At 37.6% G+C, this 27,220-nt stretch overlaps 1 protein-coding gene across 2 annotated transcripts in view; it reads right to left on the bottom strand.

The window, feature by feature from the left end:
• The window catches only part of TBC1D15 (TBC1 domain family member 15), a 78,813-nt gene that overhangs the window by 4,788 nt on the left and 46,805 nt on the right, over positions 1-27,220 (bottom strand). The window contains exons 11-14 of one of the 2 annotated variants that reach the window (XM_069081942.1): positions 21,247-21,363; positions 6,582-6,682; positions 2,756-2,855; positions 2,186-2,283 (exon numbers count right to left, since the gene is read on the bottom strand). In XM_069081942.1, coding sequence (XP_068938043.1) covers positions 2,186-2,283; positions 2,756-2,855; positions 6,582-6,682; positions 21,247-21,363 — 416 coding nt within the window. The remainder of the gene's footprint in view (positions 1-2,185; positions 2,284-2,755; positions 2,856-6,581; positions 6,683-21,246; positions 21,364-27,220) is intronic. The other variant, XM_069081943.1, reaches the window with a different exon arrangement.

Below are 27,220 nucleotides of genomic sequence, written 5' to 3'. Positions count from 1 at the left end.
TTGCCTAATCTATAAAACTGACATTCTTTAAAAAGTTCCAAAGTCCTATGGGTGTGGCCAAGTCAAAGCTTTAAGGCTACTTTTACAAGATTTCTTCTGACTCCTCCAATTCTTAATTTGAATTATTTCTCCTATAAGGGACAGACTAAATCTTAGAAATATAAGTTTCATTATCACAGTTTTATAGAGGAGAAAGAATATATAGGTATGGCTTGCACCACCAGAAACACCCAATTCCTACTGAGTAGTCTGTCCAGTTCAGTACCTTGCTTCTAATGCTGAAGAGAAATTTTAAAATTCACCCCACGCAATGAAACAAGAGGCAGCATGATGAGTGAACAGTGCTGACTCTGAGGCTGAGGACAAACAATGACAGTTAGATCATGGGCAAGTCACAAAACCTCTTAGTACCCCAAGCAAATTACAAAAGGAGTTAATAATCTACACCAGAGTATATTCAGAGGGAGCGGTGATAAAAAGGTGAAACATACCTTAATGAATATGTTTGAATGCAACTCTACTGGAATATGGACAAATAATTCTTAAATCTAGCTCAATAATATAACCTTTAACAAGCTATTTTCTAGAGTGATACAATGCCCATGTATTTTAATTAAGTATTTCTCTTCATCATGTGTAACTATTGCAGCTTGGTGGAATAGCTGAATGTAGGAATAGATTGGAGTCAGGAAAGCCTGAGTTCAAATCTGGCTTTAGACACTTACTGTATGACTCAGAAATTCACAACTTCCATCTGCCTCAGTTTCCTCAACTGCAACCCCCAGGGTTGCTGTGAGGATTAAATGAGATAATGATGATTAGGCTGACTCAGGACAGTGCCTGGCACTGGTGTGTAGGTGCTGGTATTATTAAAGTTGCGCACACCACTGTCATTCCTCCTTGCTAAGCCCGGCCCCTCAGCACAGACTCTGGCCCCCAGGCTCTCCCAGCTTTTTGGAGAGCAGAGCCTAGCAATTATTCCTTCTCTCTCATCTTTAAACTCTCCCTTTCTACTTTACTTTGTCCCTCACAAACATGCTCAAGCCTGCCCAAACATTAAAAACAACAACAAAACCTTTTAAACTCTGCCATCTGCTCAAGCTATCAGCTCCCTCCTACCTTCACTAGTTTTACACTGAGTCAAGAAACATTCAAAGTAAATTCCATTTTAAAGTTTAATTACAATGTAATTAACCTCAAAAATTTCACTTAAAATATTCTAGTTAGCTAAGGCAGATTTGGTAGCTATTTCTAATATGTGATACTTCCTTTGTATTAATAAGACAATTTTTTTAATGAAGTAAAGTTGATAAATCATGAAAAAGAATTGATAAACATGAAAAATACATTAAAAATACATCAATTCTATTTCTTCTAGAACACAGAACAATCTGAAAACAGCATAAAGTAATAAAAATCTTCTCAATCTAAACATGGCCCTCTCTCCTAATAAGGCACAAGGACCACTAGGAAAGAGGGCTTATGAAGAATATCAGGCACAAATAATTGGCATCATTACCACAATATAGGGTTATTGAGTGGATAGGCTTGCTACTCTCACAATGGACTTAATTTCCCCATTTTCTGCTGAAGATATCCTCTATGCCTCTTTTTGGTTTGTTTGTGTACTTAAAGATAACCAGACATTATGCCATTTGTTCAGTGTAAAAAGATGAAAGTAAAACACTTTAATCCTCCTTTAAAATAAACATTAATCCAGCACACTAATCACCCAGTGTCTCCTGTGCACAGCTGAACAAGCGGCCAGCTGGACTTAGAGTGTCACTGCTGTCCCATAAGCTCATCTGTTTCAGATCCTCCAAGGACTCTGCTCTATGCCAGATTGGCTAAGCTTCTTGGTGATGAAGCCTGCCCACAGCACTTGCTCATAGCTCTAGCAGCTCCTGGTCAGAAGAGATGGTTCCGGGGTATGACTGACACTACGTTCCCTGCCTCCAGTCTCTGATGGATTTTGATATGCTCCCAGGGATTCCAAAAAGTCTTGAATGACTCTGAGTCTCACATGTCCATGGGCAGACTAGTGATATAGAAGGAATGATCGCAAATGTAAAACCTTAATATATTCAAAAACACCAGAAAATTCCAGTGGCCCTATACAGAACAAAGTTTGTTTCTCTGGATGATAGAAATGAAGGTTCAATAAATATAAAATACAGCTTGTTACCTCCCATAATCGAAGAATATCTAGAAAGCTAAATTCCCTTTTGAATCTAATTAGAAGCCAACGGAAACAAAAATAAAGGTATCCTGAGTCTTGAGATTCTAAAAAGAAAGGAAAAAACAGATATTTTAAAAACAAAAAGCATATTGTTGTGGCAGGTGTGATACTGTAGTACATTACAGAGCTATCAATGAAACTTAAGACAATTTAGTGCAGACAATAAAAAGAACAGTGTTTAAATATGCATTATTAATTATCAAATAATGAAAACTCAATAGGTTAAACTATAAAGGGGAAAAAACTCAGTTGCATACCCATGTACATATATATGAATGTACCTGTATGTGAATACATATATATGTATACACATCATACATATATAAACACATTTCATTCAGTGAAGCACTGTATTTTTTCTAGACTACAATTATAAAAAGATGATTCAATTTCAGTCAATCATTTTCCAAAGATTTCTGTAAAATTGTTATAACCGCCTTTTTTCCTTAGCTCCTTAAATTTCTTTTGTTAACAACCTACTAAAATTAGGAGTTAGTTTTGATTCACATAACATACCTAAGTAACTGCAAAATCCACTATCCAGCAAGCGAAGTAAGGTACTTAATTGAATTAACTGTGTCTTCATGCCTTGCATCTGTTCTTCAAAATTCTGATGCTTTAAAAGTAAAGAATTATTATGGCTCCATGGAAAATATAAATACTTTATGCCATACAGATAATCACATATTACAAAAGTGCCATTTATAAATTCAAACACAGACTTATCGCTGTTCTGTTGATATGTAGAATAAACATTTAATTCTAAAATAAAGCCTACAAAGATGGAAAAAATTGGTTTGGTTGTCTTGACAAGAAAAAATGTTTTCTTTTATTCTCTTCTAAAACAAAATGCAGAAACATCATCTCTGAAGTGAGTAATTCATATACTTTCCATCTAGAACAAGAAATTTAGTGGTAAAATATCATGAAACTAAACATAGGAACATTAAAGAAAACAAATAGTTGCCAAATTTTTCCCTTCATTCTAATATCTCAAATTATAAAATGAAATCAACCCCTAACTAAGTACTTCTCGTCCTCATTAAATTAATATAAATGACAAGTTGCTTGATGCATTCCTCTTATTTAAACAATTTCTTAGATCCTTTGGAAAGTATTATAAATAGCTTTCATCATATAAAACTGATATATATAATATCAGAATTAAGTTTCACCATAGAAATTTAGAAAAGGTACAGGTGATCACTACAAGTCACCATGGGATCATCATGAATAAGACAAGCCCATTCTCCAAAAGACAAATGGTCAAAGGATATGAACAGTTAGTTTTCAAAAGAAATGTAAGCTAGCAACAAATGAAAAAAAGGCTCCAAATCAATAATAATACAAGAAGTACAAATTAAAACACCTCTGAGATTACACCTCACATGCACATCATACTGGCAAAAATGACAAAAGATGAAAAATGTCAATTGTTAGAAGGACTATGGGAATTCAGGCATACTAATGCCCTGTCGGGTAGAGCTATGCACTAGTACAAACGTTCTAGAAAGGAATTTGAACAAAAGGAAAGGTTTTAAAGAAACCTGAGAAAATTTGCATGAACTGATACCTAGTGAAGTGAAACAGGGCCCTGAAGGGCAACTTGTACCATAAATATCAATACAAAGACAAATCAGGATGCCAGAGGATCAACAATGAAACAACAAGTGAAAGACTCAAGGTGCAGAATGAAACCATATATTTTTATTTTCTGGAATATACACTTTTGGACACGGATTTTTTTTGTTCGTTTTTTGGTGATTTTTTTTTTGGGGGGGGGGGCTGCTTAACTATGAACATTTGTTTTAAGGACTTTGCTTTCTTTTTTATTTCCAATGGGAAAATTAGGGAGAGGAGGGAAGAAGCCAAGGGGCAGGGTAGTGATAGGCTTGCTTAAAAAAAAAAAAGAAAGAAAGAAAGAAAAGAGGGTCATTGAAGCATTTTTAAAATGCACAGAAGGAAGGGCAAAAAGAATCACAGAAGCAGAAAAGCTTTCAAAATTACATGGGGAATTTTTTTTTATTTTAAAAGAAATGGAAGCTGTACACCATGATTTAAAGACATACAATCCTCTTTTTTTCTTCTATATGTATATGAAAGTGTTCATTTTATTCAGTATTGATTAATTAATGAATTTAAAAAAAAATTTAAAGCAAACAATTCCAGCCTTCAAATCATTCAAAAACACATTATTTCTTGCCCAGGAGAAACAAAAATTAAATGAACCCAAGTTTAATAGTAAAATAGCATTTTAAAAGTTCAATAAATCGTTGCTTATGTTTACTTGAGAAGTGTAGACCAGATTAGACAAGAAAAGCTGGATGAGAGAAAGAAAGGAAGCAGAGAAACGGAAAAAAATGGAAAGGAAACAAACCAAGAAAAACTATAAAGGACAGCAGTAAAGTGAAAAAGGTGGGAAATGTTGCTGCTTGCTTTAGGCTGCAAGTAACTATTTCTCCTTCAAAAATGATTTTTAAAAAATAATTCAGTAGGCTATTTTCATGTACCACCCAACACCATAACATATGGAACGTGATGAAAATTTGAGGTTTGTCAAAGAGATCAAAAAGAAGCAAGAACCTATTTGCACAAAAATATTTATAGCAGCTCTTTTTTGTGATGGCAAAGAATTGGAAATTGAGAGAATGCCCATCAATTGGGGAATGGCTGAACAAGTTGTGGTATGTGACTGTGATGGAATATCATTGCACTATAAGTAACGACAAGCAGGATGGTTTCCAAAAATAGGAGGAAAACTTATATGAACTGATGCAAAGTGAAGTGAGCAGAACCAAGAGACCATTAAACAGAGTAACAGCAACACTGATTAACTGTGAATAACTTAGCTATTCTCTCAGCAATACAATGATCCAAGACAATTCCAAAGAATTCATGATGAAAAATGCTATCCACCTCCAAAAAGAACTAATAGAATCTTGAATACAGATCATGGCATACCATTTTTCACTTTCTGCATTTTTTGTGGGGTTTTTTCCCTTTGGGTCTCTGTCTTCTTTTACAATATGACTAATACAGTAATATGTTTTGCATGACTGAGCATGTATGACCTATAATAAACTGCTCAATGTCTTTGGGAAGAGGGGCAGAGATGAAGGAGGGAAGGAGAAAATTTGGAACCCAACATTTTGAAAAAATGAATATTAAAAAATTGTCTTTACATGTAAACTATGGAAAAAAATAAAATATTATTTTAAAAATGAAAAGAAAATTTGAGGGTTGTTTTGAGAAAATAGTTGAAAACCTCCTTAGGAGTGCTTCTAGTTCATCAAACACAGGCACAAGAAAAGCATGAAAGCAAGAATATGTGTGATTTTGATGTGATCTAAACCCACCAGTATCCCTGCTTCTCACTTCTGACTTTTCTCCTTATCATGCCTTCCTTTTCAAACATCTCCCCTAAGCTTCCTCTTTAGTCAGGTCACTAGATTTCCAATTCTGTCGATATCTATTTTTGGTTCACTTGTTACTTATCTGTGTTAAGCTTTCTCATTTTATCCCTTAGAATCCACTATTTTTAGATGACTATTTCCTTGTTAATGTTCGGATTATATTATTCTGGGTACTTAAGACTTTCAAATGGTTTTTAAGTTGAAGACAGAAATAATTCCCTCTACATGCTAATACTTAGACATTTCTGAGAAAATATTAATGAATTAAAGAGAAAGGGGTGTGGTTAAACAAGTAAAAACACAAGAGGGAAAAATGTGAAAGGTTGAAGAATTATTATAATGACAAAAGTCCAAGGTCATACCATGTTCAGAAGTAGTAGGGCTATTAATTAATCATACTCAATGTATGATTAAGCCTTGTCTTAAACAGATAAAAAGATCAAGATCAACTATTCTAAATGGGAAAAATTCATTTATTTGACCAATATTCTAGAAAGTCCCATGACTCAGGGGCAGCTAGGTGGCACAGTGAATAGAGCACAGACCCTGGAGTCAGGAGTACCTGAGTTCAAATCTGGCCTCAGACACTTAATACAAAAAAACTAGCCATGTGACCTTGAGCAAGTCACTTAACCCCAATTGCCCTCCAAAAAAAGAAAAAAAAATCAAGTCCCATGACTCTTCTGCAGATATAAATGTTTTCTTATATTAAATTCTGATCTTTCTGCTATTTCACTGTTAAAAATACCCTTTTTTCTATTAAAGAAAATAATGTCAACATTCCTGTCTTGAGGGACCACTGGAGAAAATTTATATAACTATTTCCTCAAACCACCTAAAACCACAAATTAAAGAGAATGACATAAATAAATTTTTATCATTAAAGCTACATTTGGTAGGTCTAAAAGTAAAGGAAGTCTTTTTCTTACCATTTGATCCATGTAAGACACAAAGCACCAAAAAGCATCCACCTCATTCTCCATCACATACAAAAGAGGAGAAAGCAAGTCACTCATTCCTTGGACATATCCTGCAGAGAAGAAATGGGGAAGAAGAGATTAATATGTCACAAACTTACATTGACATGTTCCCAAACTTTAATAGTAGTAAATATGAGTATAACTTGACAACGGCAAAATTTCAATGCCCTTGCATGCTCTTAAAGACACATATCAATGTTATGCATTGTTTCAATGAGAATTGATTAAACACCTACCTATGTAAAAGAGGCAGAGAAAGAGCATAACACAGTGAATAGAAGGCTGAAGTCTGAATCAGAAAAAGCTGAGTTCAAGGACAGCCTCTAATACACACTAGCTGTATGACCATGAGCAAGTAAGTTCTTAGAGCTCTCTCCGTCTCAGGCAGCTCTGTAAGACCATGTTACAGAAGACTTACTCATCTGTGGTGTGTGAAGACAATTCCACACCAGGAAATGTCATCAAGGATTAAATGACAAAACACAAACCCCAAAAAACTAAGAAAACTGCTTGAAAATTCCATTAAACCAGGTATAGTCATTTAAAATGTTATCCCAAATACAACAATTAACTTCATACTCTCTCAAACAGCTGAATTTAAAGGTAGCTTCAAACAACATTTCAGAAAACCATATAGATATACATTTTATCACCTACAGCTTTCTTAGGTAACCAAAAAAAATGGAGTAACTTAGTAAATTTCTAAAAGGTTATACTTTTCTAGTCTATGCAGTCAATAGTATTACAAGAAAATTCTCCAAATTATTGAGAGGACCTATAAGCAACTTAAAATAAAAGACCAAATTATCTCTCATGACTTGGCAAAATGCTATAGCTGCCTACACACAAGTACTTACATGCATGCACTCACCTTATCAAGGAGAACTACAAAAATTATTTCTCTACAATGATGAGATTTTTAAAGACAAGCAATATACTGAAAAATGTTTATGAAAATACTGTAATAATAGCTCTCTATATTAGTAGCTCATTCCTCTAAAAGACTGCATGATCCTTGGAGACAGAGACAGTCCTATCTAAATACTGTATCTTCTCTGGAGTCTAGCTTAGTGCTCAGTCCACAGGGAATGACTGTTGTACTGTGATTTTATAAAGAATTCTCCCCAAATGTTTTATTTATCCCTCTTGTTAAGTCATTCCAATGGCTAACTCTTCATGACCCTATTTGGGGTTTTCCCCTCAAAGATATTGGAGTGCTTTGCCATTTCCTTCTCCAGCTCATTTTACCGATGAGGAAACTGATGTGAAAAAGGTTAAGTGACTTGCCCAGGGTCACACTGCTAGTGAGCAATCTTCTGAGGACAAATTTGAACTTAGGGACATGAGTCTTCCTAACTCTGGGCTCAGTGCTTTATCAACTGTGCCACCTAGCTGCGTACCACTCCCCCCCCCATGCTAATCGTAAAATATTTGCATTTTCAAGGAAGGAATGGAAAGACCTGAAGATATAGGGAAATCCTAATAGGGATGTTTCTTCTATAATTTCACATCTGTACCTATAGTAAAATTTATAGTATCAAAAGAGTTGCCTGGAATGTCCACAATCACACCGCCAGTCTGTGACAAAAGCAGGACATGAAGGAACCGAGGGCTTCATGACTTCATGACTGGTATTCTATGAACTATACCATGCTGCCTCTCATAAGAAAGACTAGACTATTCTTCCAACAGTATGAAGGACAGACAGAGGGTGGAAGAGGTACTTAAGACAGGAAGACCTATGAAAAGGCAAGGAGGAGGATGAAACAAGTCCTAGGAGTTGATAAAAGTTTATGCTGGAGTTGTGAGAAGATAAAGAAAAGAGTAAATATTCAAGAAATGTTACATGGAGTCAACAAGATGTGGAAATTGATTAGTTTGGGAGTGGGGAGAGAGAAGAATCAAAGATAATCCCAATACTCCAAACACAGGAGACTGAGTAAACAATGGTATCAGAGACAAAAACAATGAAGAGAGAATCAGGGAAGGGGGGAAGAACACTCTATTTTTCATGTCAATGGGACATCTAAGTGGAATGTAGGCAACTGTGGATGCAAATGTTCCGTTTTTCTGGTGCGGACCAACACTCTTCCAATTATCTAGGTTCAAAGCTTTAGAATCATCTTCAACTCCTACATGCCCAATCAACTGTCAAATCCCATGGATTCCACCTCCACAAGAGCTCTCTCATCCAACCCCTTCTCTCCACTCAAATGGCTACCACTCCAGTTCTTGACTTCATCACCTCTCACTTGGCCCACTGCAACAGCCTCAACTTATTTTCCCTGTTGCCTCTTTCCAATACATCCTTCACAAAGCTGAGAAAATAATAATCTTAAAGCACAGATCAATAATCAAAAATCAATAAACTCCAGTAGTTCCTTATTACCTACAGAGTCATATCCAAAATCCTATTTAGCATTTAAAACCCTTTACATCTTGGCTCTAACCTATAACTATTGGGCTTATTATAAATTGTTCCCTTTCATGAACTCTGTGGTCCAGCAACCTGGGTCTTTTTTGTTTTTCTTCTAATAACATTCAATACCTTCACCTCCCTGTCTCTCACACCTGGAATGCACTCTCTCCTAGTTTACTTCAATGCTTTGTTCACATACTACCTCCTACAAGAAATCTTTCCCTATCTCCTGCAATGACTACAGTCATGCTCGATGAAGTTACCTTCTATTTTGTATTTACTTATATATGTGCATGTTATATCCCTTGATCAAAAATAAGTTTCTTGAGGGCAGGAACTTTCACTTTTGTCTTTCTTTTGTCCCTTAGGACCTAACATGGTGCTCTGTGTTTAGAAGGTGCTTAATAAATGCTTGCTGATTGATGACTGGAATATCAAGCAGAGTTAGGTTACCATACAGGTCCATATAATAGGTTAAATTCACCTAAAAACCATAAAATAATCTACTGGTAAACATTCTTGGATACTTACTAGAGGGATAAGAACTGGACCTTTTATTTCATTGGTATCAGGAACCTCTGGATGAGGAAACTCCCTCCACCAATGAAGGTCTGTACCTTCTGCGCAATTTCTAGTCCTAGAGATTTGTCTAGAGTACAAAGAGTTTGAGTCACTTTTCCATGGTCACACTAGAACATTTTAAACATATTTACACTTACTTACACACACACACACACACACACACACATATACTGTCTCTCTTCCATTCTTAGGAAAAGAGTGAAAAGTACTTTTATTTATTGGGTAAACAAATAACGGGTACTCCATTCCATTAATAATCTACCCAATTATTTTTGGAACTTCTAAAGTAATCATATAATTGTACTCACTAATCTTTTTTTTTTTAAGCAACTGCTTTTTATTATACAAACTACCTTTCTGAAAAGCTAATTTTCACTGAATACAAGAGGAACAGGCAAAATAGCAGATCCAAAAGTTAATGCATACAAAATTACGTAGTCCTTTTTATAAAAATCTATTTTTCTTCACTTAAGAAATTTGTTTCCCCCCATCTTTATCTTCCCTCTCCATACAATCGAGGAAGCATAAGTACTAACACTTCTAATCCAATTTTTCTATTGCTGGTTCAATTTCATTGTCTTTTCTCCAGTTTTTCATCCCACCTCATCTTCTTCTCCTCCTGCTACTGAGGTTACTCATGATCCTGTCACAATTCCCACATTTGCTACAAATTCCACACTAGAACAGCATAACTGGGAAGCCCTTCAGATAGCTTTGTAAACACAAAATAAAAGTCACTCATTCTCAAAAACAAACAAAAACCCTAGTCTTAGAATTTTTGTTTTCGTCAAGCAATGCCTCTATCTTCCTTTCTTTTTTTTTTTAAACTTTGAATTCCCTCAAGTTCTTGCAATCAGACTTAAATATGATTAAACAGACTTGATCAGGGACTTTTACTAACATGGAAAAAAAATTCATACTGGGTCATTTCACTCAAGATATTAATACCTTTTTTATATTCTTGTTCAATTTTTGCATTTTTATTAATATTAGATAAATTCTTAGCAGAGAGAAGTTATGGTCTGAATTGGGTTATTAACTAGATTCTTGACCTTGGCCAAATCATATCCTCAATAAGCTTTAGGTTCGTCAACTGTAAAAGAGGGAGTTTGACAAGCCCAAGGTCCATTCTAGCCATTAAAAAAGTAATAAGTTCTATTCTGCAATTATTCAAGAAATTGTTTCTCACTTTGAGAGTTCCAAAGATTTGAAGATTATCATTAACTCTATTTCCTTTCTGTCTGAGATGGGTAAAGACAACATACAACAAAATCATTAGTTATTAATGCTAATAGTGACCTTCAACCCTCCATCTCATTTTAGTAACTTGGTCTTCTCAATATTTCCAGGACGTAAATGAAAATTAACAACTCAACTGCAATAAGGTGACTATTGACCATGAGGACAGGCCATGGGGTATAGACAGAGAAATACTGGATTTGGATCTTCAACACCTGGATCTGATCTAGTTCTTCCACTTCTGTGACTTTAAGCAAGTCACTTAACTCTTCTAAGTTTCAATTTCCTCATTTCTGAGAGAATGATCCTATGTTATAACCATATTAATGGGGGTGCCTAAGGACATATCTTAATTGCCTTGGAACCAGAAATGAAGTGTCGGGTGATTAAGTACTCTCTGCACCACAGTACCATTACTTATGCTTCAGGGACAACTAAATCCAGATCCCCAAACTCTCAGAATGGTGCTTGTTGGTCTACGAATTGTGAGAACGAAGGGCATGATTTATTATTCCTGTGTGCTCCCAGATTTCTTTTAAATATTTTATTGGCCAGGAAGATATAATTTAGGTGAATTTACCGACAACAACATGATTTTAGCCATAGGTTGTATTCCTGCTCTGACCTGCAATATTACTAATACGTGAACCAGATTTTTGAATATATATAAGGTTTGAATTGGATGATGAATGAGAACATGAAACAAAGATAAGATGAAAAGGAAGAATCATGGAATTATAGAACAGAAATATCTATCTAATTCTGTCCAGATGACAGAAATGACTCTTTTACCAACGAATGACTTACCTATATACTGAGAAATATACGTCTATGACTTACCTATATACCTACATACCCAACATTGATTAAGTTCATTTACACAAGCAATGAAAAGCTCTTCTAATTATGATTAGCTTAGCAAATGTAAGCTAATCCATGTATGCAACGTTAGCAAAATTTCCTAATCAAAATGGCTACAATAATTGGGAGTGGGGTGAGGGAGAAGGGATTGAAGCCCAAATTAACTGACTGTCCCCCCTAAGATCCTTCTCCCACTCAGTTCCTGTGAATCAACAGCAATTAGATATAAGGCAGAGACCTGGGGTCTGGATCTGGGTACCCATCATAGCGTACATGCCCAAACCACTGTTCATTTGTGTGTCCGTGGGAATGGGGAGTTACATACTTGCATGCCTGGGAGCACTGCCTGACTTGTAGCACTTATGCTCCTTCTTCATACCTCATCTACAATCTTCTGACATCACCCTGAGGATGAAGGCATTTACAAATTCCTCGCAGGAAGTCATGTTTAACTTCTGACTGAGGACCTCTAAAAATAAAGAGCTCACTGGCTCCCAAGGCAGCCCAGCACATTTCTGGACAACTCGTAAATATCAGAAATCGTCCTTAATTTGCAGGAAGCATACTTCTCTGTAACTTTAATCAAGTGGTTCTACTTTTGCTCTCTGGGGAACAGAAGAACAATCCAAATCCCTTTTCCAAGTGACAACTATTCTGTTACTAAAAACAGTTACAATCCTTACACATCAATCAATCCACGGCAAACTGAAAGAACTTCTTTTTTTCTGATGAGGCAACTAGTATCACCTACCTGGTCTTCATATTAACTGGATATGCATATTACTCTTGCAACTGAGGTACAGAGAAATAGAGACCAGAGAAACCTAATATTTTTAGAAAACAATGATTTATCTTGTGTTACTTGATGAAACAGAAAGCAATAGTATAACCAATTGGTAGGGCATTATCAAATGTGTGAATGGAGAATTTGGGAGGCAAATCAAACCTTGATTACTTGGTCCCTGAGTCTTCCTTTCTTGGTTGGAAAGGCACCTGGTTTAGTAGTAGTTAAGTGTCCAAAGGCTAGAAGATTATCTTAAAGATTCATTCTACTTGCTACCATATTATCAACTCCCTGACTATCACTATCAGAAATCCAGTAACAAGCATCTATTAAGTACTTTATAAGTACAAAGCACTGTGTATTTTACTCTAGAGACGATAAAGCTACTTCTTTCTAGGATGTACCCTCATGGTGTCAGTGATCCTCTCTGAGAACAAAGGACTAACAAGACCCCTCATGATAATGGGCTGATCCAACATATAAACAGATAAGCATGTCCGTGATCATTTGTTAAGGTAAGGAACACTAACAACCAGGAGGAGAGGAAAGGTTTTACCATGAAAGTGGCACACGAATTGATCTTTAAATAGGAAACCAGAGCTTAGAAGAGGCAGGAGTGGAAAGGACTGGTTAGGAAGACCGTACCTGTGGTCCAATACCTTCAGTTCACAAACGAGGAAATAGAAAGCATTAACCATCCTGCCCTCATTACATGGTTAGACAGTTAACAGAACTGGATCTAGAACCATTCTCTGAGTTTTTCAGTACATCATGCTGCCCACATCAATGTCAAATTTGAACTTGGGAGAATAACAAAAAATGACAAGAAAAATGTAAGCTCCTTGTCACACACCCTTTTCATGTTTGTTTTTGCCTGGCACCTCGGGTAACTGTCTTGCTTAACAGCAAACACTTATTAAATGTTAGATTAAATTAGAAAAACCAAATGCTTGGACATGGTGTGAGAGATCTGTTATTCTAATCCTGATGTTGAGTAGTAACATCTTTGTACAGTGAAACCGAGGCTAAATGGAACCCTGCTACACGAGTCACCCTTGGCTACCTGGATCTTCCATAAACCTGAGGGTTCATGTCTTTTAAGCTTATTTTCTACCTTAACCACTTTAGATGAACAGCTTTATAAAGTTTATTACATACTATCCTGCCTTCCTTAATGTATGCCAAACATAATTTAACTTTTTCTTGGTTAGGATCATTAGAAATATCAATTTTGTACTATTTGGTAATTCAGTCATGTCCTTGAATTTATATCAAAGTACAGACAGCTCTCACTTTATGAAAAGTGAACCATTCTGTAGACTGCTGTTATGTAATGAAAATTTGTCCACAGATGGGAGGGGGAGGGGGGGGGAGAAGAGGCGGGCAGGGAGCAGACCAACACATGGCTTAAGGACACATAAGGGCCAAGGACAGAGAAGTGTGAATGGGAGGAGGAACCATGGGAGTCCAAGGTCAGTCAATGGGAGCCTGGCTGCAACTGAAAGGAAGAACACAAAAGGGCTGAACACAGACGAGAGGACAGGTGACACACTGGAGTCAGGGACAGACATGCGGTACCTGAGCTCAGACGGACAGAAGACAGACACAGCAGGCTAGACACACGGGTGGGGGCCCAGAGCAGGAGGCCTCAAGCCAAGCCCCCAATCCAGCAGCAACAGCAGAAGTGATGGTCGCACTTGAAGGGTTTTGGTTTTTGTTGAGAGGGGTGGGAGGAGAGGAAATGCAGAGCACCCAACAAGGAGCAGGAGTGAAGAGAGAGCACAGTACTATACAGTAAAGTTAATGTAGGTGGCTTTTTGAAATGTGGATTTCCTTCAGAATTCTTTATGTAAAGTTGAACTTGTGTAATGCAAACTTACATAAAGGGACAACTGTCCATATACTGTTTAGGAAGGGGCTGTTGGCCCCTGGAATAAATGGTTAAGGCTGCTGTGCTGCCTTTCTGTGCCCACTTCTGTCTCTTCACATCAGCTGTCACTTCTTGCTGCTGTCAGTATGTCTGCCCTCTTCCCTACTGTCTACCAAGTTCACACTATATAACCAGGAAGCTACTGGTTGAGCACTGGCCCTCCAGCATCATGATACCTTTTTAGCCTCATTTTAAATCATTCTCCTCCGTGTGATCTCTGCTCCAGAGAACACCTGTGCAGGCCTTATGCTTTCACTCCTTTGTTTACCTCGTTCTCCTGGCCTCTAATGTTCTACATCCTACCCCAAGCCTGAGTTTAATTATCTCAGCTTTCTCTAATGTAACTATTTCTGTTAGTGGGAACAAGAGTCACACATTTTCCCAAGATCAAACGTTGGGTGTTGTGCTTACGAAGTTCACAGACACAAATACTATCACTTTTACAATCTCTTTTCTGTCTTGTGTGCTTCTTAAAAATTTTACTTTCTAACAATCTTATGAATACCTGTACCTGTCCACTGAAGCTAAGGCAAGTAAATTAGATCTAAATAACACCCCCCCCAAAGAGAATCATTTCACTAGACCATATTTCCCTACTGCAAAACATTATCATAAAAATGTTTCAACAGAAAATGCAGTATTAAGGTTTGCTAAGTAAAAGATTTACAAACTCCCTCTCAGTTATGAAAGATATCTTTAAAAGTTATTACAGAATAAAAAATTTCCAAGGAGTTAGTCGTAAACTTGAAGCTTTCATGTAGGACCACTGATATACTTTTAATGCACTCTGTGAAGAAAGTAGTACAATTAATCTTGCTTTTCTGATGAGTTTTAATGTATTTTATTTTATACCTGATGTCCTTTGGAAGTATGTCATGGGCTGCAGGGGCAAGAATTAATGTATAAATTCCTTTTAATTAAAGAAAGATTAAGGTTGATTAAATTAGCATTCAATAACACTTCAGATTCTACAGTACTGCTGACTGATACACATTAATAAGCACGAATGTAGGCCCTGAAGTATTTCATCAAAATTGTTTTCGCAGAAAATTATCATGTGGAGTAAAAAAAAAAAGGGGGGGGGGAAGGGGAGAGGAAGAAAACTTTCAACAAGCCTAATATACTTCTTCTTAAAATGAACAAAATTTTGAAGGACATATCTCATAACAATAGCAAAAGGAAAAGAAGACAGAGCTTTGGGGCTTACAAAGCCCTTTCCAGGTACTTTGTCACTCACAACATGCCTGGGAGGTCAGCACAACAGATGTGAAGACACTGAAGTTTAGGAACATTAAGGAATTTGCCCAAGATCACCTAGTTAGTATCAGAGTTGGATTTGAATATTGGGTTTCATGACTCAAAAGTCCAGAACTTTATACAGTAAAATCCTAATTTCTTATATTAGTGGAGTGAAATTAAAAAACATTTTAATTTGGGCATCATCATGCAATGTGTTATTACAAGGAAAATTTCCAGATATCTAAAATATCAAAAATGTGTTTTCTATTTAACTATCTTGGATGGAAATGTTCCTGGTACACATTTCCCTGCCTCCTTAAATAGAGAGAACCCACATCATAAAAAGACCCACCGTCAGGTTTCAAAAAATAGGGGCGGCTAGGTGGAGCAGTGAATAGAGCACCAGCCCTAGAGTCAGAAGGACCTGAGTTCAAATCTAGCCTCAGACACTTGACACACTTACTAGCTGAGTGACTTTGGGCAAGTCACTTAACCCCAGTTGCCCTCCAAAAAAAAAAATTAAATATATGTAGTTTTAGGTTCCCACTAAAAAACAAAAAATCTGACTGACAACAGATTCTCCTTCAAGCAAAATTTACTTGCCACAAAAATGGTTACAAGGACTCCAGAGAAATATAAGGACAGAACTTCCTTCCTCCCAAATTATAGCCATAGGCCTGCTCAGAACGTAAAACAAGGCAAGGTAAGCCTTAATGCTTCTCATTGAGGCTCCAATATTCTAAGTACATGAGTGAATTTGTTTGTAAAATTGGACAAAGTACATAAAAGTGTGACGAGAATTATTTTTAAACTAAAACCTGCATATCTCACTTGTCAGCTGGAAGATTTAAACTCACTTCTCCCAAGAAGCCTTCCCTAACTAACTCTACCCCATTTTCTTCTCTCCTTTATTTTTCATCTCTTGATTTTTGCAGCATTTATATTAATCACATGGCATGTAATGTCATAAAGTAACTTTGTAAAGGTATTTCATGTGCATATGTTTGCCTCCCTAAATAAATTTTATACTCTTCAACAACAGAGACTTTGGTTTCTATTTCTTTAGTGCCTCCCATCCCTAATCCCTACAACAGGTGCTAATGGTGCTATACCCACAGCAGGGGACAAGAGTCTTCATCAGGTCAACTAAAAAGCCAAACTAAGTGAGTTATGAGGCAAAAGTCACACACACTCTCCTTGCTATGGACTACTCAGAGGATCTTCAAAATTATCAAGATCGCTTAATCTCCAAATTTTCATCTACACTACCACAGCCACAGAACTCTTTTCCCTCCCTATTCCCCCCCCCCCCCCCCCCCGGCCAAAAAAAAACCACACCTTGGTCTCAAAGCTTTGGAAGACAAAAAGGAACTCTTCTCACAAAAAGCTTGAGGGCACCAAGAGCAGCAGCTCAACAAATTCTTTACTAACTAAACAACAGACTTCGTTAATCCTCAGTACAAGTAATGATTCCTCATTATCTTAAAAGTTACAATATCTCAACAGGTTATGATTTTTTAATGAGCAAATAAGTGTATAAACATACCTGCCAAGAACCTGCCTCAACGAACAATGTTTCTACACTAACACCTTTAATGTTTGAGTGTGTTTCAGTCACGTCTGATTCTTCATGACCCCATTTGGGGTTTTCTTGGCAAAGACACTGGAGTAGTTTGTCATATCTTTCTCCAACTCATTTTACATATGAGGAAACTGAGGCAAAGAGGGTTAAGTGACTTGTCCACAGAGTCACATAGCTAGTAAGTGTCTGAGACTGGATCTGAACTCACAAAGATAAGTTTTCCTGACTCCAGGCCCAGCATTTTATTTGCCACCATCTTTAATGCAAACATACCCAAATACAAGTATAGCTCATAGTGCTTTCATTTATATAATGCTTTCCCTTCAGCAATTCCGCCCAATACTTTTGTTCCTATTTTAAAGATAAGGAAACTAAGGCTCAGAGAAGTCAAATGACTAACAGGGGTAGCATCATGGCCAGGATTTGAGATCAAGTCTGTTGACTTGAAGTTCAATACCCTGTACATTAACCATGATGCTGTGAAAGCCTAATGTCTTCATATATATTATTCCTGTGGAACTATCCCCTTTAATATCAAAAATAATCTATATTCAAGTTATATCACTCCCTCGTTGCCAAAGCTATAATTTAATGACAAACTATAGTTACTCACCAATAATATACTATCCCTAGCAGCTGTTATATGAGGTAGCCAGCCATGTTCTGGTCCCCATTCTGGTACAAGAGTCTTTACAAAACTTTTAAGCTCGGTCCTGAGAGGTGCCAATCACTTAGACTGCATGGTAGGCATACGCCTATTCTAGGGATAACTGCCACAATCCCACTTGAGAACTACACAGGAAAATGTCAAAGGGGTCTGAGTTTAGGTCTCATTAAGCATGGATGAAAAAATATAATAGCTCTCAGGGATAATATTTCTTCAAAGATCTATCTTACTAAAGAAGAAAATGCTTTTCATATCAAATGCTAAGAGAGGGACAGGACCTGTGATTTCACTAACATAGCAAACTCCCCACTAAGGAAGTTCCTGCTATCAATGCATACTTTATCTTCAACTTCTAGTCTTAGAAAGTTCCCTAGAGTATACTGAGATATTAAGTGGCTCGAGGTCATACAGTCAATGTGTGTCACAGGCAGGACTTGAACCCAGTCTTCCTGGCTTCAAGGCCAGTTCTCTGTCCATTACAGCACAGTGCCTCTCATCAACTGTTAAGGTACTCAAATTACTGAAATAAAATGAAGCTGAGAATATCTGAATTAGAATCACTAAGCCAAGTTAATATTTCTTCTAGGAGGCTAGACCCAACCCATACCATTTTATCATTCGGAAGGAAGGGACCCTATAATAGTCAGGAGATATGGCTATGGATGCTTCGCTTCAACTGAATAAATCATAACTTTAAGGAAGGAGAGCTCTGTGTAGCTATAGCCTACCTCTTCAAGGAGGAAACAATCCACTGAATGGAAGATTACGGCTTGTATGATTTGGAAATCTGCCATCTTCTAGAAGGAAATATTATGAGGGGATTTCACTGGCCTTTCTAGCCAAAAGGGCTACGTACAACTCAGAAGAAATTTTCCAGAAAGGTATTTGAGAAGGCAAGGACCATAAACTGAGAGATATGACAGAATATTTTAATTGCTCATTCCCTTCAAGAAGCTAGAATATGGGGAGGAGTAACAGAAAGGTTCTGCCTACCTAGGAGAAGTGGGAATTTTAAGTGACAACAGGAAACAACTTAATCAAGTGGTCCTTGGGATCAAATGATCCAGAGAAATTATGAGGGCATTTGCTGATATATATGGTTTAATGTGATATATATTGGGAGTGGGGGGGTGTGTCTGTGTATTTAATATATTTAATACTTCTAGGTCTGAATCTGATTCATCATCTTTCCCATTTCATAGATGAATCTCCCTAAGGATCTCTCTCAGCTAAGAACCTTGCCATTTAGCTTACTTAAAAAATTAAGGCTATTCAATATAAGCTCCCCTTTTCCCCATTCTCTTTATCTCAAAAGCCATTGACCTCATAACCTATTCTCTCCTCCTTTCCTCAAGTCTCTGACAAAAAGAGAGCCTTTGCCAAGGCCAATCCTTCTACATGTGTGCTTTATCCCACCCCTCCCCTATTCTCTAGCAGACTGCATACTAAACTATCCTTCCCCCTCCTCTCTAAAATCATCAATCTCTTCCTTTCAACTGTTTTTTTCCTCTACAAACATGCCCAAATTCCCCCCATTATTAAAAAAAGAAATCCACCTCTTTCCACTTACTGTATTCCCCAAGGTTATTCTCTGGGTTCCTTTTTTCTTCTCCCTCCATATCATCATCAATTTCCATGGAGTTAAGTACTATCTCTATGTATATGACTTCCAGTTCTGTAAAACCAGCCCTATTCTCTCCCCCAAGATTCAACCCTGGATCAACCCTGGATCATTTTTTATTGTACTTTTCAAACCAAATGTTCCAGTTATCAAACTCAACGTGTCTAGAACTGAACTCATTATCTTTCCTCTAAAACCCTCCTCACTTCAAAACTTCCCTATTTCTATTGAAAGCAACATTATCCTACCAGTGATCCTGATTTGTAACACTAGCATTATGTCCAGTTCCGCAGTGTCCTTCACCCGAGGGTCATGTTCAGCTGGCAGATTTTACCAATTCTAACTTCACAACTTCTCTTGCAGCTCACCCCTTCTCTCCACTCACACTGGGTACCCACCTGATTTACATCCTTTGACCACCTCTTGCCTAAATTATTACAAGAACCTCCAAGTCAGTTTCCTTGCCTCAAGTTACTCTCCACTCCATTTAACCTACACAATGCAACCAAAGTAACTTTCCTTAAGGGTAAATCTGACCATGTGACTTCCCTCCTCAACCAAGTCCAGTGGCTTCCTATTGCCTTTAGGATAAAAAGATGAACTATTTAACTCTGAAAGCACATTACAATCCAGCACAGGTTAAGTATTCTGTATCTCCACCTAGCACTCTATGATCTGCTGAAGTGGCCTTCTCTGGTCCTCACTCACCACACTCCACTTCCCAGCTCTGTGCTTTGGAACTGACTGTCTCTTTACCTCTACCTCACAGACTCACCTTTCCTTTAAGATGTCACTTAGGCACCATCTTCTGCATAAAGACTTTCTGGTGGCCATAAACTGCTAGTGCCTCCCTCTCAAGCTACCTTGCACTTAACTACTTTGTATATATTTGTATTTGCTAACTTTACATTTATGCTGCAAATATTTTTATCTGTATTGGTTATCTTCCCCACTAGTATAAAACTTACAGTAGGAATTGTTTCATTTTTTGTACTTGTATACCTAGGACTTAGCAGAATACCTAGCAAACACAAGGTATTTAATAAATACATGTTGACTCACTGATTATATGGCAAGCCAGGAAGACTTTAGCTTACCCTCTTTAAGACCTTGAGAGTCAAAGTGTTAGAAAGAGATTTTTGAATAGGAGAAGATCTAAATGTCCCCACATAAGCAATTCTAAATTAGCTGGGGCATAGGAACACGTAGTATTTGGCAAATTAGGCCAGATGTGGGGATAAAATCATTCTAATTTATTTTTTTTTTTTTGCTTTTTTGGAGGGGGGAAGGTAGGGCAGTTGGAGTTAAGTGACTTGCCCAAGGTCACACAGCTAGTTTTTGTGTGTGTTAAATGTCTGAGGTTGGATCTGAACTCTGGTCCTCCTGAGTTCAGGGCTGATGCTCTATTCACTGCACCACCTAGCCACCTCAGATAAAACCATTCTAAAGACTCTAGAGGAATGTAAGTATAGCTGTTACCTAACTTTACAAATAACTCTGCTGCTTTTTGGGAAACAACATATAACAGAAAACAGAAGGACAGGACTGAATGTTAGAAATCAAAATCATCCAGGCTCTAAATATACCAGATATAGAAAGGATTAGTAACAACAGGCATTAGCAATCAGCAAGAACTTTAGATTCTAAAATGTAAAAAAATCTTTTTAAAAGATGATTTAAGAGAACTTACCCAAATCAAAATCATACATACAATATGTCATCAAAATGTCATGAAGTAAAATCAATCCTGGATTATCTTTGCCTTCATAAAACTTGTTTGTTCGGTCTGTTCTCTTAACATCTTTTTCTGAAAAGAAAAAAAAAACTGTCACAGTAATTTAAATGCTTCCCAAAACCAATTTTATTAAGCTAAAATCTTAAAAAATGCAACACTTTACCTTATTATTGATTTTACATTGTTTCCAGGTTTTAAAGTTTGGACAAATGAAGTCACCAAATGTGATTTTAAATGCTTTGAAGCAGCTTTACAGAAAGTAAAATATAATAAGCTTCTTTAAAATGAAATAATTTACTTAAGAATATAGTTTTCTTTTTTTCCATTTTCTATATACATATGTAGAAACTTTTAGATTAAATGATAGAAAACATTTTCAATAAGTGAAAAGCAACACTGAAGAATGTTGCATTTAGTTAAAAATAAAATATAAGCAATATTTAAAATAGGTAATGAAAAAAGCTATTATGCAATCAAGTTTAATAAAAAGGATTTTGTTTCATTCATAATTACTTGGTTTCTTTTGAAAAATACTATGAACTGGGGCAGCTAGGTGGCTCAGTGAAAAGAGCACTGGTCCTGGAATCAGGAGGACCTGAGTTCAAATCCAGCCTCAGACACTTAACACAAAAACTAGCCTTGTGACCTTGGGCAAGTCACTTAACCCTAATTGCCCTACCTTCCCCCCCTCCAAAAAAAAAAAAAAAAAGAAAGAGAAATACAATGAAATTCTAATTAGTCATGGTCTATAATTGTTTTTTTTATTTCAAGTAGCTTATTTATTCTCAGGCATCAGCATTCAGTCAAAAATTTATTACAGATCTTTATTGTGTTAAATCGAAAAATAAATTATAAGTTCTCTCCAAAAATTATTCTATGACTTTAAAAAAAATTATGATAAAGTGTAATTGGGTGTCTGTCTTCTGAAGTTATATAACCACTTCCCTATTTTAATTCAATACTAAATCACCAGTAAAAAGGAATTTTTAGAGCTTCCAAATTATAAACTTATTACTCGGTAATCAACTCAATTTGGGTATATCTCTATCTTCCTAACTTACCCTTTCAAATACATATGTGAGTTGAAAAAAATTTATGCTAGACTGAGGAAAGGTTGACTTTTTACCAATAAACCAAAAGAAATTACCAATAAGAAAATACTGATTTAGATGTACTATGGATAAGGTTGTTAGGGTCTGTTTTTGTTTTTATTTTTAAAAACATTCTCCCTCTTCAATATTTGGTTTCTAATACAGCAATATTCTCAAAGAAGTAAATCTATAACTCTAAAACAGCAAGAAAACTTTTCATTTATATGTGCATGTGCATATTTTAATTGACCAACAAAAACAGTGAGTTATAAACTTAAGGGCAATTTTTTGGTCTAAATGTGTAGAAACTGCCCATCTTCAACCAATAATTAATAGATAATCCTACACCCAGTGAAAATTTCAGCAGCCAGAAACTACTCTTCTGACTTCCAGTCTCATATAGACTCCAACTACCTACTGTATGTCCTGTAGACATCTTAAACTAAACGTGTCCAAAAGTGAATTTATCTTTTCCCAAAAAACTATCCCCACTTCAAATCTTCTCTATCACTGTCAAAGGTACCCCCTTCTTCCTAGATACCTAGTGTATACCAAGGCTCACAACCTAAGTTCTGCCCTCAAATACTCACTCTCTCTCTCACTCCCCATAATGTCAAACTTGTTTCAAGGCCTATGGATTCTACCTTCCCAACATCTCTTATATATGTCCCCTTCTCTCCTTTGAGACTGTTGCCAACCTGGTACAGGTCTCCATCTCTTCATGCCAGAACTACTGCAAAAGCCTGCTACCTGGTCTTCCTGCCACATCAGACCATCCTCTACTCAGCCATCAAAATGATTTTTCTAAAGCAAAAATCCAACTATATCTCTTCCCCCTACTCAATAAACTCCAGTGGCTCCCTATCACCTCTAGGATCAAATATAAAATCCTGTTTGGAAAAGTCCTTCATAATTTTCCTACCTATACCTTTCTAATCTTCTTACATTTTACACCCCTAAATCCTTAATATATTCTTTGATCCAGTGACATTGCTCACCTTGCTATTCCTTAAACAAGACACATCATTCTGATACCAGGCATTTTCACTGGCTATGCCTCACTCAAAAAAATGCTCTCCCTTCTTGTCTCTACCATCTCCACCTCCCTTCCCTAGCTTCCTTCAGGTCCTAGCAAAAATCCCACCCTCTAAAGGAAATTTTTCACAAGCTCTTCTCAATTCTAGTACCTTCTTTCTGTTGTCTGTTTCCTATTTATTCTCCACATATCTTATTTGTACATAGTTGTTTGCATGCTGTCTCCCCCATTAGACTGTGAGCTCCTCAAGGACGGGGATTGTCTTCTTGTCTTTCTTTATATGCCCAATGCTCACTCGGTGCAGCGCCTGGCACATAGCAAGCTCTTAATATATGTTTGATGACTGACTGATAGTGGATCTGTAATATTATCCAGTAGAGGCAAGGAATTGCATACCTGCCTGTCCAGTACAACTTTAGTCCATACACTCCTTTAAACTGCCACAGAAGGGCCTACGAAATGTGATGGAGGGCCTTCCTCAGACTCTCCTGACATCTCAAGAACACTAACGATGCAAGAAGGCTACCCATCTTTTGGATTTGTAATTATAATTGGTCCCTTTTTTTCCTGACAGCAGGCTCTGTGCCCAACACCTTAAAACCCAATGTCTCTGCAACTCTTTCCAAAATGGCCTCAGCCTCCCAATATTCAAGGTTGTTCTAAACAAATCAAGCGTGTGGCATCATTTTTTCTATCATGTGCTCGCTTAACATTCTTTTTTGTCTGGGTACTGTCTCTGCTCCCTTGGCCCACCTCTCCTAACTGCTCCTTTTCTCCACATTTCCCCACTTCTCTTACTGCTCCTTCCATACAGTGTCTACTCCGACTGGGTCCTCAATTGCTTCCCAACCCTAATGTGAGTGTTTTCAAGAGTCTGGCCTTAGCCCACTTCCATCTATACATCCTCTCCTTGGCCATATTTCTCCAAAGGCTTTAAACAACACCTCTGTAAATCATACACAGATCTCTATTTCCTGTCTTGACTTAACTTCTGAATTCTAGAGACCTGCTGATTTATTTCCAACTGCCTACAAGACATCTCCATTTAAGTATCCTCTAATTCAACATGTCCAAAACTGAGTTACAAACCTGCTTCAATTCTTTCTTCTTGTAACTTGATTATTCACCCAGTCACCAAAATTACGGTAACCTTGTCATATAGCTTGACTCCTCCCCTTTCAAATTTAATAATTAATATGTCCTGGAAGTTTCATCTTTGTAATATCCCTTGCTTTCAATGCATGTTCTCCCTAGTCCCACAGTCACCACAAAAGTAGGCCTCCATTTACCACCTCCAGACATTATAATAATCTAGCAGGACTTCTTGCCTCTGGTCCCCATACTCCAAAATTCATCCAATTGCCAGGATAATCTCAGTAAGGGCATAAAAATCTGGTCTCATGTGCTTAAAAATTTTCAGTGGCTACTTATTATTGAGCAGGTAGGTAGAAAAATGGATAGAGTGCCAGTCTAGAGTCAGGAAGACTCCTCTTCATGAGTTCAAATCCAGTCTTAGATACTTACTAGCTGTGTGACCCTGCACAAGTCACTTAACCCGGAGGCGGAGCCAAGATGGCGGAATAGAAGCACGACCTTCCCGTAGCTCCGGCTTCCTCCCTCCCCAATCCATGTAAAAAGAGGACTCTAAACAAACTTTGGAGCTGCAGGACCCACAAAATGACACAGAGAAGCTAACCTCCCACTGAGGAAAGCCCGGCAGGCCGGCAGGAATCAGCCAGCACAGCGCTCTGGGAGCCGAGCCCAGCACCATGCTGAGGCTTTAGCCCCAGGGCGGGCCTGACCAGCCGCCTGCCAGAGGGACTCCAGATCAGCAGCAGCTGTGGCCGTTTCCAGATTTATCAATACATAGATGCGAAGGACAAGGTGAGAGGCCAGTGCAGTCTGGACTTTGGGACCCAGTAAGTGGGAGTGCGTGGCTTTTACCCCCAGGGCGAGATTTTACCCCCAGGGCGAGAAACCGCTGAGACGCCAACACAGCCTGCCAGCGCCACATGGTGGCTTCAGCTCCTGGCCTGCAGAGTGTAGGGGGACCAAGCACCTGTCTGAGGGGTCATCGCTCTTGCTTTAACCTGCTTGGATCTGGATTGCAGTCTAGGGTGGAGGTCCTGGGGTGTGTGTCCAGCTTGCCAGAGCGTGTGGAGACCTCAGACAGGGCACCCATCTAATACCTCTGGCAGCTGAGAAAACCCCAGCGTTTGGGACGAAAACTCCCCTGTCTGGTGGCAGAGTCCTACTGTGGCAAAAAAGCCCAAAAGTCAAATCATTGAGTGGCAAAATGAGCAGCCAAAGGAAACAAAGCAGACAGAAGATTCCAACAACACACTCCTATTTTGGGGACAAAAAGGAGCAAGGCATGGAACAGGAGGAAAACAGTGAAGTCAGAACTCCTGCACCAAAAGCTTCAAAGGAAAATACAAGCTGGTTACAGGCCATAGAGGACCTTAAGAAGCAGATAAGAGAAGTGGAGGAAAAATTGGGAAGAGAAATGAGAACAATGCAAAATAATTATGAAATGAGAGTCAACAGCCTGACTGAAGAAAATAATACCTTAAAAAACAGACTGACTCAAATGGCAAAGGAGGCTCAAAAAGGCAATGAGGAGAAGAATGCCTTAAAAAGTTGAATTTGCCAGATGGAAAAAGAATCTCAAAAGCTCACTGAGGAGAATCATTGCTTCAGAATTAGATTGGAGCAAATGGAAGCTAATGACTTTATGAGAAATCAAGATGCCGTTAAACAGATCCAAACTAATGAAAGAATAGAAGGCAATGTGAAATATCTCATGGGAAAAACCACTGACCTAGAAAATAGATCCAGGAGAGATAATTAAAAAATTATTGGACTACCTGAAAGCCATGACCAAAGTAAGAACCTAGAAAGCATCCTCCAGGAAGTTCTCAAAGAAAACTGCCCTGATGTTTTAGAAGCAGAGGGCAAAATAGAGGTTGAAAGAATCCACCGATCACCTCCTGAAAAAGATCCCCAAAAGAAAACTCCTAGGAATATTATAGCCAGGTTCCGGAATTCCCAGATTAAGGAGAGAATATTACAAGCAGCCAGGAAGGAACAATTTGAATATTGTGGAAACACAATCAGGATAACCCAGGATCTGGCAGCTTCTACATTGAGGGATCGAAGGGCTTGGAACATGATATTCCGGGCGTCAAGGGAGCTGGGATTAAAACCAAGAGTCACCTACCCAGCAAAACTGAGTATCATGTTTCAGGGGAAAATATGGTCATTCAGTGGAATAGAGGACTTTCAAGCATTCTTGCTGAAAAAACCAGAGTTGAATAGAAAATTTGACATTCAGATACAAGAAGCAAGAGAAGTATGAGAAGGTAAACAGGGAAAAGAAATCATAAGGAACTTATCAAAGTTGAACTATTAACATTCCTACATGGAAAAACAATAATTGTAACTTATGAAACTTTTCTCAGTAGTTGAAGGGATTAGAACAAAAAAATATATATATGTCTTTATATGAGGGTATGCGGGCATATGAATACATATGTGAATGTGTGTATATATGTTTACAGGTACACATAGATAGAGGGCACGGGACCAATTTAACTGGAAGGGATGATACTTAAAAGGTGAAATTAAGAGGTGAGAGGAATATAATGAGAGGAGATGGGGAGAGACAGATTGGGGCAAACTATCTCATACAGAAGAGGCAAGGAAAAATGGTTACAATGGAGGGGAAGAATAGGAAGGCAAAAGGGAATGGGTCAACCTTATTCCTATTGAATCTGGCTTGAGGAGGGAGGGAAATACACAC

Source organism: Petaurus breviceps, unplaced genomic scaffold (genome assembly GCF_028583685.1).
Source record: "Petaurus breviceps papuanus isolate PSGF00001 unplaced genomic scaffold, PetGlider_PUasm1.0 156, whole genome shotgun sequence".
Lineage (NCBI taxonomy): Eukaryota > Metazoa > Chordata > Mammalia > Diprotodontia > Petauridae > Petaurus > Petaurus breviceps.
This window is presented reverse-complemented; position numbering and strand designations above follow the sequence as displayed.